The sequence below is a fragment of the Letharia lupina genome, assembly GCF_014066315.1.
Source record: "Letharia lupina isolate WasteWater1 chromosome Unknown contig_6, whole genome shotgun sequence".
NCBI classification, from domain to species: domain Eukaryota; kingdom Fungi; phylum Ascomycota; class Lecanoromycetes; order Lecanorales; family Parmeliaceae; genus Letharia; species Letharia lupina.
The window spans coordinates 9,139-22,678 of NW_023502975.1; the positions used below are offsets into that span (position 1 = coordinate 9,139).

At 43.0% G+C, this 13,540-nt stretch overlaps 3 protein-coding genes across 3 annotated transcripts; all 3 read left to right on the top strand.

The window, feature by feature from the left end:
- Window positions 1-3,291: 3,291 nt before the first annotated feature.
- Window positions 3,292-5,342, top strand: HO133_008928 (uncharacterized protein; the record flags this gene model as incomplete). The annotated part of the gene is made up of 9 exons (XM_037299791.1): window positions 3,292-3,336; window positions 3,406-3,467; window positions 3,526-3,789; window positions 3,851-3,994; window positions 4,048-4,079; window positions 4,140-4,314; window positions 4,369-4,484; window positions 4,532-4,939; window positions 5,062-5,342. The coding sequence occupies 9 exons, from the start codon at window positions 3,292-3,294 to the stop codon at window positions 5,340-5,342; spliced, it is 1,527 nt and encodes a 508-aa protein (XP_037154617.1).
- Window positions 5,343-6,131: 789 nt separating this feature from the next.
- HO133_008929 (uncharacterized protein) lies at window positions 6,132-8,885 on the top strand (the record flags this gene model as incomplete). The annotated part of the gene is made up of 2 exons (XM_037299792.1): window positions 6,132-6,535; window positions 6,590-8,885. The coding sequence occupies 2 exons, from the start codon at window positions 6,132-6,134 to the stop codon at window positions 8,883-8,885; spliced, it is 2,700 nt and encodes an 899-aa protein (XP_037154618.1).
- A 2,114-nt stretch (window positions 8,886-10,999) lies between these two features.
- HO133_008930 (uncharacterized protein) lies at window positions 11,000-13,416 on the top strand (the record flags this gene model as incomplete). Its single annotated transcript, XM_037299793.1, has 2 exons — window positions 11,000-11,012; window positions 11,372-13,416. The coding sequence occupies 2 exons, from the start codon at window positions 11,000-11,002 to the stop codon at window positions 13,414-13,416; spliced, it is 2,058 nt and encodes a 685-aa protein (XP_037154619.1).
- Window positions 13,417-13,540: the final 124 nt, after the last annotated feature.

Sequence of the window (13,540 nt, forward strand, 5' to 3'; positions counted from 1 at the left end):
ATAAGTAATATACTCTATTCTATCGTTTAAAATACGAGTAGATTTATTAGTCTATTCGTTAATATCTTATTTCTTATTAAAAATATTTTTCTAATTATAAATAATAATATCGTTATCGTTATTATTACTCTATTTCTTTATTAAATTATTATCTATAGCTAATAAAAAGATCTCTTTATTAGAATCTATAATACGTTTTAATATATCTAATTATACTATAATAATATTTTAATTTAATATTATATTAATTAACGATAACTCGTTTTATAAATATTAAGATTATACTTTAATATTAATTATACTATTAATTCTAAATCGCTATCTCTAAAAAGAATAAAAGAATTAGAATTATTAGATTTAAAAAGTTTTAGAGTTATATAATAATATAAAATTAAAAAGATAAATATATTTATATATTAATTTAATAGTAAAACTAATTTTTAAAAAAGTAAAAAAAACTCGAGGGAATCGCTTACTTAAGCTTATTCGCTAAGACTTCGTTAAATATATATTAAATATATATAAGCTAAGTAATTTAAAGTCCTCTTATTTAAGACTTATAAGCTTCTTTTTAATAATTATTTAAAATTTAATTTCTTATTTTAATAATTAACTTCTCTTTCTCGATACTTATAAAGATATTAATAAAATTATATTTTAAAATATTATATTATAAAAAGTACGATATAACTCTAAAATAGTTATTATTATAACTTTATCTAATATTATCTTTATTCTTCTTTAAGATAATATTATTACTTATTCTTATTTTAAAACTTCTTTTAATATTATTACTTAATCTAATTATAATATATCGATAAAACTTAATTTAGCTTAGTTATTAAAGATAATTAATCTTATTTTCTAAAATAGAATCTTTATATAAAATCGCTATAATATTAAGATCGTTAATTATATACTTTAAAATATTTAAAAGAATTTTACTTCTTTTAATAATATAGTTATATATTTCTATAATAATTTCTATTAAATTTTTTTAATTATTAAAATTACTAAGTTAAATCGTATTATTTAAATTATATTAAAAATATTCTATCTTTAAAATAATATTTAAATTCTTAAATTTATAGAAAATATAAGATTTCGAAACTTTAATCTAATTAATTAAGATTAAATTAATATAAAGAAATTTATTTAAAAATTATTAGATATAAATAATAGTATCTTAATAAGCTTTAAAAAATAAAAAGCGATTAATTAATCTACTGACTAGCTATTAAATAACTCTATTATCTAATTAATTAATACTATTTATAATAATCTTAGCTTATATTAAATAATTAATTTCTATATATTTAGAATAATTCTTTATACTCTTAATAAGAATATTATTTAATTTAATAGTTAAATTCTTAATAAGTTTTCTAGAGTTAAGATCGTTTATAATTATAAAAATAAAGTCGTTAATAAGAAAAATAACTTTCTTTTATTTACTAAAATAATAAATACTTTTAAATTAATCTCGCTTTTATTCTATTATTTAAAGTTAAAATAAAATTTTATAATAATATTATTAAGAAATTTAAAATAGCGTATAGATTTATATAATAAAATATATCTATAAATTAAATATATTAAATCTAAAATATTTAATTATTATATTTTTAAAGATAAATATAATAGTAAATAATATTATATATTACGTATTTCTCTAGCTTCATCTAATTTAAATAATTTATATACTCTCTTTTAATATATCTAATTCTTAATTTAATTAATCTTTAATATAATAATTAATAAGTTTTAAAGCTAAGTATTATAATATATTAATTATTATTTATATTTTAAGATCTTTACTTATATTTAATTATATATAACTTTAAGTCGAATTATTAATAAGATTAATCTATTAATTATAACTTTAGATAATTTAAAAAAAAAATTACTTAATTAATAAAATATATTAAGAATAAGATTATTAAGTAAATACTTCTTTTTTAAATAAGAATATAATTAATTAGTAATTTATAGTAATAAAAGTAAATAAAATATTATATAGAAAGTAAATAAAATCTAATTTAACTTAGAATTAAAGCTTTTATCTTCTTTATTAATTCTATAGTAATAAAAGTAAATTAAAAAACGTATAGTAAGCGATTAGAGTTTAATTAAATTAGAACTAAAGCTAAAATTTCATTTAACTTATAAAAATTTAGATTTAACTTTATAAATTTAATTTATAAGTCTTTACTTATTCTTTATAATATTTTACTATATTATAAAGTCTCGAGATAGTATAATATCTTATTTAAATAGATATATAGTAAAATTAAAAATAATATTTTATATTTTAATATTACGTCGAACTTATCGAATTTTAAATCGAGTATTATTAGATATCGAGTACTTTCGAATATATACGAGTAGTAGGAACGGAACGGTAAAACTTCGGAGAAATATTCTCGATTAAAAACACTGGAGACGCCCTTCAATAGGCGGTTTAAGTGAAATGATCAATTCGATCTTAGCATATCAGAGTTGATACAAGACATGAAACCGTTTTCGGTAGAAGGAGCACATGCGTATGGGCAGGATAGACTGTCCGACCTTTACCGAGTTGAGAGGCCTAGAACACTGAGAGTCTGAGCGGGACTTTACTGTCTGCAAACGAGGAAATAACGGAAAACATAGTAGAACGGATCTGCATCTAGAATCTGTCCGCCAGCACCGAAGATTGGGGCAATGTCTTCTGGTCCTGTGGCCTTTTCGTTGTGATCAAGACGATGGGCGCGACGATCTAGCCCTTCACAGTAATCTCGGCCGTTCTGTGCATCAAGCTGCAGCTGAGATGGACATCCCAATAACCAAAATCACGTTGATAGGGTAGGCCCAAGCGCAAGTACCCAGCTGGGTAGATTTTCGTTTTCGTTTGTTGTCAATATGCTACCACTTTTTTCATGCAGCAAGCCTACCAACAAGTTGCTTGCTTAATTCTGGCCGTGATAGTGGCGGAAACGATAGGACATGCATCTCAATCACAAAAGACGAGGTTACAATGGAAAGATTACGTGCTTAGGAACGAAAACGAAAAGCGAAATTTTAGACGATGGAGGGGGGTCGATGCGGCTATGCACCCAATCATGACTACCCTGCATCCACCATCTCACCTACATCGTCGGAAACATTCCCAGCTGAGCGGGGTTGACAAGGCTGAAAGATCTGACGAGGCTAAAATATCACACCGAAACATGCTCCCACGATTTCGTTGACTTTCATCTCATCTCGACAACGCTACACTTCGACACCCTTTGCCTGGAACTCACCGCCAAGATGGATGAGCACAAAGAGTCTTTAGGTTTGACCAGCAGAATATACGTACGTACAGGAATTCATTTTCCTCGCCTTGTTTTTCCTTTCCGTAAAGGCTGACAATCCTTTGCGCAGGCGACTCGGTCCGCTGAAGACGGCCTGGCTCATGTTGACTTGAATAGAAATGTTGAGGCTCTGTAAGTGCAACTATCCCAAACATGTGTATCCTTACTTACTAGCTCTTCATCACGGCAGCATCGAAAATCCACTTGCGCACCTTACGCCCGAGCAACTCCTACGAGACGTCCGTGACTTCGCCCGCGCGAATCATCTCGAGGAGCATGTTGAACTATTGAAAAAGGGCGCACAGGTTGCCAAGGATCCAAGATTTTACGAGGCGATACGAGGGATAACGGAGACTGAAAAGCAAGCGCTGCGAGACGAGGAATATCGTCGATTCAAGCAGCCAATAGCACTATACCTTACAATCATCACTTGCTCTGTCGGTGCTGCGGTACAGTGAGCTTGGGCCATATCTTTGCACAAGGGATAGTGGGTTGCTGATAGGAACATCTTTAAGGGGATGGGACCAGACAGGGTCGAATGGAGCCAACCTCGACTGGCCGAACGTCTTTGGCCTCGACACCACAGCAGGCAGCAGCAGCAGAGGCGCTTGGTTATTTGGGCTGGTCAATGCGGCTCCCTACTTTGCGGCTGCATTCATGTAGGGAAATGCCTCTAAATTCGCTGCCCACCACTAACCACATCTGCGGCCAGAGGCTGTTGGTTTTCTCATCCATTGAACCATCGTATCGGGCGAAGAGGAACAATATTCGTCTCGGCAATCTTCTGCTTGACGTCTGTCATAGGCTCTGCATTCACCCAAACGTGGCAACAGCTGTTTGCCTGTCGTTTGTTACTCGGTATTGGGATTGGGACCAAGGCATCAACAATTCCGGTGTTTGCTGCTGAGAATTCGCCTGCTTCCATTAGAGGGAGCTTAGTCATGGGCTGGCAACTATGGGTCTCCTTTGGAATCTTCATGTTAGATTTTGAGATAATTCCTGGGCGGCGCTTTCGCTGACTCGGTATCGATAGGGGCTCGTCTGCCAATCTGGCAGTGTACCAAGTTGGAAAGATCGCGTGGCGGTTACAGCTCGGGTCTGCGTTCATTCCGGCGGTTCCATTACTCATTGGAATATATCTATGCCCCGGTAACATGCCTGCGTACAGGTCCGAGTCAACGGCTTACACTAAACAGAATCGCCTCGTTGGTACATCAAAAAACATCGCTACAATGATGCTTTTCGATCCCTCCAACGCCTCCGAAATACTCCCCTTCAGGCCGCTCGCGATCTATACTACATACATGCTCAGGTGAGACTCGAGGAGATCATGCTAGGAGATGGAGACATCCAGAAGATGAACCTCGAAAATGGTAAAGAGCACTTCACCAACAGGGGTAGATATCTGGCTCGATTCGTACAACTGTTTACCATTGCCCGAGTAAGGCGTGCGACATTGGCTGCTTTCGTAGTCATGATCGCGCAGCAAATGTGTGGAAGTGAGCTCACTAGCTCTCATGATACCTCTACGAAAATTACTAACATCGCGGTAGTTAACATCATGGCTTTCTACGCAACCACCCTCTTCAAAGACGCACATGCGAGTAAAAGATCTGCCCTTTTATTCTCTTGGGGGTTCGGACTGATAAATTTCGTGCAAGTAAACCCTAGGGCCGCGCACACTTATCAGCAGAGTGGCTGACATCTCATAGCTTTGCCTGGCCAGCAGTCCGGACAATCGACACGTTCGGGCGCCGTGCTCTGCTACTCGTCACCTTCCCCAATATGGCCTGGACTCTGCTGGCCGCCGCATTCTGCTTCAAGATACCAAACAAGAGCCCCGCGCATCTACCTGTACTCGCGCTTTTCATTTACCTTTTCACTGCCTTCTATTCGCCTGGTGAGGGGCCGGTTCCCTTCACCTACTCCGCCGAAGCGTTTCCTCTGTTCCATCGCGGTACGAGAGACATCTCCCCCTTCAGTCATGTTCCTACTAACTGGAACTAGAGGTCGGAATGAGTCTATCTGTTGCGGTCAATCTTTTTTTCGCTGGAATCTTGACCCTCGTCTTCCCACGTATGATAGCTGTTTTTGGCGCAGCCGGTGCCGTGGGCTTCTTTGCGTGAGATAGCAACCGACCTCTTTGTACCAAAGGTTGTGCTAATCATCAGTGGTAGTGGCCTCAACGTGATAGCTCTGATCATGATATTTCTTTGGGTACCAGAGACTAAACAAAGGACGCTCGAAGAATTGGATTACATATGTAACTCATTGCCTTATAGATGTTTGGGTGACGCATAGCTGACATGTGGGATCCAGTCGCAGTTCCAACTCGTCAACACATGCGATACCAGGTCACCGAGGTACTACCATGGGCCTTCCGCTATTACGTACTACGCAGGAATGTGGTTTTACGCCCACTGTACAAGTTTCAGAGACCTTCATGATTTGAGTTAGCGTAGCAAGCGACGTGAAATTGTAGATTTGGTAGCTAGCCTTCGAAAGCGCTTCCTTTATATCTAGCGAGGCACTCATAGCCTCCTATAGCGGTGATCTATCAATAGGACTGTAGAGCTTAATGGCTTCGCCAAGGCAGTGTTCTGCAAGATTCCGATTTAGGAAGGTGGCTGGGCGGCCTTGCAGATGTAAGCATACGTAGCCGGCTGCAAGCCTCATCGTCAGACCGGACGCTTCAGCCTTTGACCCATTGTTCCCTAAAACCCGCCCTTTCATCTATTGCACAACAACAAAACAATATTCGTCTCGATGACTCTCATCGTCATGGATTCCCCACCAATGGTCGGCGATCCAGCCATCGCGCACCTGTGTGATGTTATACTCGAAACGCTGCGGAGCTTCGTGAATGCTGCCAACGACGTAAAGGCTTTCTGCGATGAAGTGCGGACGCTTCGGAAGTTCCTAGATCTGATTGACAGAGTGTTCAAAGCCAAGTTGCCGCGGATGGCGTTTGAGGAGCAGCATTTTACCAGCGTAGAGGTCCTACTTGCCAAATGCCGGACGACACTCTCTCGGCTTTGCGAAATCCTTGCAGCCTTGCGACCGAAAGTCGGTCAGGCTGATTCACAGGATGAACTGAAAGAAGCCCTTAGGAGCATGCAAAGTTCGGAAGTGCTGGCGCTCAGGGCAAGAATTGGCTTCTACATACAAACACTACAAATGTCACTGCAGACCGTCAAATTGTAACCACCAAGGAGGAAAAAGCACACCTCAGAGCCACTGCTGACATTGCACAGAGTTTATCAGTGGAAAAGTCAGCTCCCACAAGACGGCATCTACTTTCAACACAAGGACTTATCCGAGGCAATCCAGAGTCTGAAGGACTCAGTATCGTGCCGAAAGGGTCTTGGTATGAACATCACTCAACACAGTCCCGTGGAAGAGGAAACCTTCCTTTACGATGTTGACAGTTGTATTTTCTCGGCCGAGGTCATCATGAATGTTACGACCACAACAGTGCACGAGAATGTCCAATCACCGTTTAGACAATTGCCATGCGAGCTGCCAGGTTCACCAGCTGAAGAATTGATTTCAGCTGCATCGAACCAAGAAAAGCAGAGACAAGAGGATTTACAGCCACCTGAGGATCCAAGATTGCAAAAGAGAAAGCAGCTACTGGAAGCACCAAACGGAATTCCAAAACCTGCCATTCAGAGACAAGCAGTTGTGGCTCATCAATCCAAGAACACCAAGCCTTCAGTGGAAGCGCCGATCGTTTTTCACTTGGACGACATTAACGCCAAGCATCGTGGTAGCTCGGATTCTGATCGCGATTCCATCTTCGATCCAGAGCCTGAATTTGAAGACAGGTTTCCTCCAGAGGTCTATTCAGAACTCATTTTCTCTGTACGACAGGAAGTCAATAATCAAAAGCAAGCGGGTGACTACCAACTGGCAGAACAAACGCATCGCAGAGCAATGGAGTATCTGACAGAGAGGGAAAGAAAGTTAGGGATACCCTATGACAACCAGACTGAAATGCACGAAATCCTAGCGGATCTTTACATGAAACAAAAGAAGATGGACAAGGCGAAGTCGCTCGTAAATCGTTTATTGATGCAAGAGAAAGGCGAGACTGATAGGAAGTGGAGGCTTTATCATTGTTTGGCTGAGATCTACCAGGAGAAGGGCAGATTAGTAGAAGCTGAGAAGTTTGCCAAGAGAGCATACCTGGGCAGGCAGAGATCGCTGGATAAGGACGATAGGCTACTCGTTGAGTCCGTCAAACTACTCGTCCGTGTCTACGAACTGCAGCATAAGACAGAAACGGCCGAGGCTCTACGAAAAGTCTACCGAGCGGAGAGCGCCGCACCAGAAGTGCCTGAGAAGTCAGAAAGACGTAGTATGCCATTGCAACCTCAACTAGACGAAGTACACCGCGTCAATCAATCCCCTTTGAGGTGGGCGCCGGACGTTTGGGTCGATCCGTCGAGCATCAACGCGCCAACGAAGTCTGGGGAGACGCCGCTTATATCTGCGGTTACAACTGGGGATGAGGAGCTAGTTCAATTGATGCTCCAAAGAGGTGCCAACGTCGAAGCAAGATGCGCCGATCAGATAACGCCTCTCATGCACGCTGTGAATCATGGATACTTGTCCATTGTGGAGCTATTCCTTATGAAAGGTGCCCAAGTCGACGCAACAACAGCCGGGTGGACCATATTACACAGAGCAGCGGACATGTTCAACATTCCCACGGTGAAGGCGGTTCTAGCGAAGGGTGCTGATATCGAATCGAGAAGTCCTAAGGAGTTCTCGCCCAAGAAGCATCCACTAGCTCGACTAGGCAGTGATGTAGACGACTACGATGAAGTCGATGCCTCTGATGCTGACATGGGCTGGACTGCTCTCTTACGGTCGGCTACTAAGGGCCAAGAAGCAATGGTGCGCTTGCTCATTGAAAAGGGGGCGGATATTGAAGCTAGGAGTCCTAACAACGGTACGCCCCTGATCTGCGCTGCCGAGGGTAATCATGAGGCTATTGTTGAATTTCTGCTGAAGAGCGGCGCAAATGTCGACACTGGAGACGAATTCGGATGGAAAGCCTTGCATCGGGTTATGGCAAATCGGGTTGGTGAGGGCGTCGCGCAGATGCTGCTTACTCACGGCGCCGACATCAACGCCAGATGTCGCTACCAAAAGACGCCTCTACACCATGCGATCGAAAAGGGGAACACTTCGATGGTCTCATTCTTGCTAGCCGCCGGTGCAGATTTCGAAGCAAGAGATATCGCGGAGAGGACGCCACTGCACGCGGCCATAGAGTCCAGACTTGAGAACATGGTCCACATACTGCTGGAAGCTGGGGCGGATGCTGACGCCAAAGACAAGTGTGGGCATGATGCACTAGGTGCAGCCAATCATGCATTAAGGAAGTCTCCTGAAATCACCAGTCTGTTGGCGAAGCACAAAAAGGCCATGCGCAGCAGTGGTGCCAGTAGACAGCCTTCTGCCAGCGGCTCATTACCCTCGAGGACTTCGTCTTCTTCAACTTGGTGGTCCATGCGTTCTAAGCAGAAGAAACATCGGTGAACTCATATGAGTGGCTAAAAAATGCAAAAGTTGAGGACCTGTTGTAAGGGCACTGGCAATTGTTGACATAGTGCTAATTCTCATTGCGCTGTTCCAGAAAGTTTGGAGACTTCTTCGAAATGCTGTATTTGAACCGTTCTGTAGTGATTCTGTCGCCGTTTTGAAATATGTGCTTCTTTTCAGTATTATTTGATTTTTGATTTACGCAGCCCTCTAGGGTGAGTCGCCCTATATTGCTTTCCCACAGCTATGACCAGAAGATTTCAAATAGTGAAAATAGCAATTTGCAATGACCTTATTTTCACTCTCTTTGCTTTGCCTTTCTCATAATGAAAACATAATACGTGAACCAAACGCCCTATAGGACTGCTACTACCCAAAGACCAGCCTACTCTCACCCTTTGTTACCGTAGTCCCGCTTCAGATATCACAATTGTCAGCACCTACTGCATGGGACAGGTCTGGATGCAGTGCCGCACAGGAAGCAAGTCGATGCCACCTCGGAACTACAACATTCCTTGTTTATTGCAAGGAGTATTTCCAGCAAATGGAGAACTTGTTTCTCCCGAGAACGACCGCGTCGGCTTTTAAGGAGATCATATCACCGCTAGTGAGAACAAGTAAGTATAAAAGTAATTGGAGGGCATCAGCAAATTTCGCTTACGAAATTTAGGTGGCCTTATTGTAACGTCGAATACCGGACCTATAATAATCTTAGGCTCCTCAACAAGGTGTCGATAAGCGAGGCTGGGATTTCTATAATGTCAGCGACTTGGTGAACAAGTCAGTAACAGCGACAGCAACAGTCATCCACCATCTGTGCCGGTCCAACTCGCGAGTTTGAAACTGCATCTGACAATGGATTAAACTTTTACGTCTGAAGCATCTTGGCCAAACCTAATCTGGTCCAAGAAGAGTGGGTGACACTTACAAATAGGAGTGGTGGCTGGAGTCATCTCGGAGTACGCACATGGATATAGCCGACTTCCAGGTCGCGAGCGGGCTAGGCGTGGTAGAACCTTGTACGGCCCCCCCGATGTGGGCACTGGACGGGATATGATTTCAGTTAGGGATGACTTTTTGCCGATAGCTCCCGGCATTTGAGAGCTAAACTAAGATATCTCACTTAACTTTTCTAGACTCGAATTCAAAGCGTAAGCATTCAAGTTCTTAGCCGCACTTATAAGACCGTAGAGTGAGAAGATAAAAGGGGGTATAGTGTAGACACTGAATATAAATTCAGTCAGGGATAACTTTCTGCCGATAGCTCCCGTAATTAAGTAGCAGTTAGCACCACCCTAATTCCAAGGCCAGCACCGGCCATTCTAAGGAATGATGGTACTCATAGCCGATTGAAGGTAACCTCAGCCCCTCGCCCCACTACTCGCTTCGCTCAAATAGTGAGGCCACTGTCAGAGGTGTTACATTATACTACAGGCGTCATTCATACTTCCTAGAAGAAGTATCAGCCATGTGGTGGCGTCCACATGTTCCTCCGCTACAACATCGTGCATCGTGCATCGTGCATGAAGACAACGACAGGATCTCATTATCTAGGTCTCGTGATTGATGTCGGCCTCGTTTGGTACTGAAAACCCTAAGACTTTGGATACTCCTTTGAGAAAACGTCTTTGTCGAAGCACCTCGATGTCAATCTCATCAAAGACGTCTCCTTACCAAATCTATTGCTACTCCGGAAGCGCAGCATGAAAGTCTCGTTGCTCGCTTCGCGAGTGCTCCGCAGGCCTTTCACAGTAGAGACTGGAATTTCCATTTTCCAGCATCCTCCGAGCTATTCATTCCCGAGAAGGAAAGCGCCTTTATCATGATCCTGATTTTAATCCACTTATTTCGATTGAGAGCCAGGATGAGGCGACAATTTTGGTTCTAGCAAACCTGAATACGAGGAATGAGCATGGTGAATAAGGCTGCTACGCCGCGACCTCGCAATCTCTTGAGGCCTAATAAGGCTCGATAGGCCATCCGCCCCCTCGCTAAGCATGTTTCGGCCCCTAATAAACTCACCCCAGATGATGGCTTTCACAACTCTAAAACAGCTGCGACCAATTGGAATTTCTCCCTTAACATTGACATCTAGGCCGCTACAGGGTACAATGTTCAAGATTCGTGAGATCGGTGAAAACCAGCGAGATTTGATCCGTCTCTCAGCTTTTCAAGACTCTATACCTCAGTCCTTACATTATCTCCCCGGAAGAGTTCGATGTTGACAATACTGCCATTCTCTTCAGTACTCCGATGGTCTTGGAAATGATGGCAGGTCGCCTCTAGATCATATGTAACAAATCACCTTTTCTTTTAGCCACTGTCTTTATCGACGACTATCACTATCACTATGAGACGAGCGTGTCCTTTTCCATTCGTTCCTTTGCTTCTACTTACTTTAATTATATCATTAGCCCACGGTAATTACAACTCTTCCATTCTCAATTAAGGGCTATAGCTGACGTCCAATCTTTAATTCCAAGCCAATGCTGGCAATAATGATCTTCAGCCTCTGCTCAAGTCGACATTGGCCGCAAACACTTCAGTGCCAAGTTCTTCCCAGGTTTTGTCACGTCCTGTCAACAACGAGAAAGAACGACCGACATCAGCTCGAACATTAATATCCGTGTCGAGCGCCGCTCCGGCAGTCAAGAAACCTGTAGCAGCTAAACTCTCCACCACAAAAAGTGCGACAGTAGCGACTAACGACACAACCCCTGGATCCGGAAAGACTGGAACCTTGGCAGGGCCAATTAACGGTTGCGGTCCTGACCTGAAGAGATCATGGATATTCCGCGGACGGATCGCTGCATATCTGCGCGTGCGAGATTGTGTAGGACCAATAGCCCTAGTACCAGCAGCCCTCCAACCTGCGACCGCCCTAATACCGACCTCCCATGCCCCATCGGAATCCGAGAGCAAGCCACAGTCCGTATCATCGCCAGTGCCCCAAGCAGCAAAAGATACTCAGCAGACAGACTCTCAAACCGTGAAAGATACTCAGCAGACAGACTCTGAACCCGTGAAAGATACGCAGCAGACAGACTCTGAACCCGTGAAAGATACGCAGCAGACAGACTCTGAACCCGTGAAAGATACGCAGCAGACAGACTCTCAACCCGTGAAAGATACGCAGCAAACGGCTTCTCAATCAGGAACAGATGCTTCGCAGGTAGAATCCGAGCCAGCAGCGCCAGCTGTAGCCCCCGCGCCCACAGATGCTCCAGTCCTTGTGCAGGGTCAGACAGTGCCAGCTAATGGAAATCCAATCACCATAAGCAAACAGCTTGTCCGAGTCGCTTCCGGATCTATATTTGTTGGCACCTCAGCAGCACCAGTTCCGGAAGCGCAAGCCATGCCATCGCATGCGCAACCCGTTGTTGCAGGGACTTTGACGTTCCAACCGGCATCGCCAAGTCCGGTTGCGCAAGTGGCGCCTTCTCCCGTTGTCGTTGGCGGTTTGACATTCTCAGCAGCACTATCAGAACCATCTACTGGATCGGACACCGCGCCGGATCAGCCCCAAGCTCGGCCAGTAGTCGTAGGTGGCAAGACATATGCACCAGTAGCACCCACTTCTCAGTCTGGAACGCCACAGTCACCGGCCAATACGCCAGACCAAGGGGATTTGGAGCCTTCAACTTCTCAAGAGCAGTCCAATGATTCAGTCAACAATGACCACACCAAGATAGACCAACCCAATCCCCAATTAGCGCAGGTAGATTCCAAGCCGATCATGATAGGAGGCATGACATACACGCCAGTTACTGCAAACCCTACGCCTTCGCTGCAGAGTGCAGCGGTTTTCTATTTTGGCGGGATGGCTCTCACACAAGGTGGAAAAGCTGTCATGATCTCTGGCACACGCATGTCTCTCGGACCATCTGGCGTCGTTATAGGAACCTCAAGCTTACCATTTTCGACTCCTGCTCCTCCAACGTCGTTGCTGGCAATCGGTTCACAAACATTGACAGCTCTTCCGGGCATCGAAGGAGGCTTCGAGATTGGGCACTCCACACTCCTTCCAGGATCCTCAGCCGTTTCCATCAATGGAATAACATACTCCATCGATAAAGCTGACTCCCTTATTGTTGGCACATCTACCATCCCTCTAGCTACCGCAGGCTCTAGCAACACGAGTAATAATGCGCTCACAGCAGGTGGAGAGACATTTACTCCACTGGGCAGCACGGCAGTTGTGGTCGACGGTACTACTCTTGCTATCGGAGGCCCCGCAATTACGGCAGATGGGACGAGGCTTTCGCTTGCCTCAAATGGTCTGCTTGTTGGATCATCAACCTTTGCCTATGCAACCCCTGTCGTGAATACAGTTACCGTGTCAGGCGCGGGTTATACTTTTAGCACGGGTATTTTACCTAGCGGTGGTGCTATCGCAACGTCGTTTCCTAGTGCAACGGGTGGTGTGGGGAGAAGTGCTGCGTCACCGGCCAAGACGATAACATCTAAGATTCTAGCCTTATGGTTTGGGATGTCGATATCTCTATCGATGATAATAAGGATATTATAGAGACGTGAGAAATTTACGTAGTCCTTAGCACCATTTATAATCATTCGTTTCTAGTTTCTCGAGTCCAAGTCTCTCCATAATTCGTGAGTGCGTGGGGCCACTAAGACTGGATAGCAAAATGTTT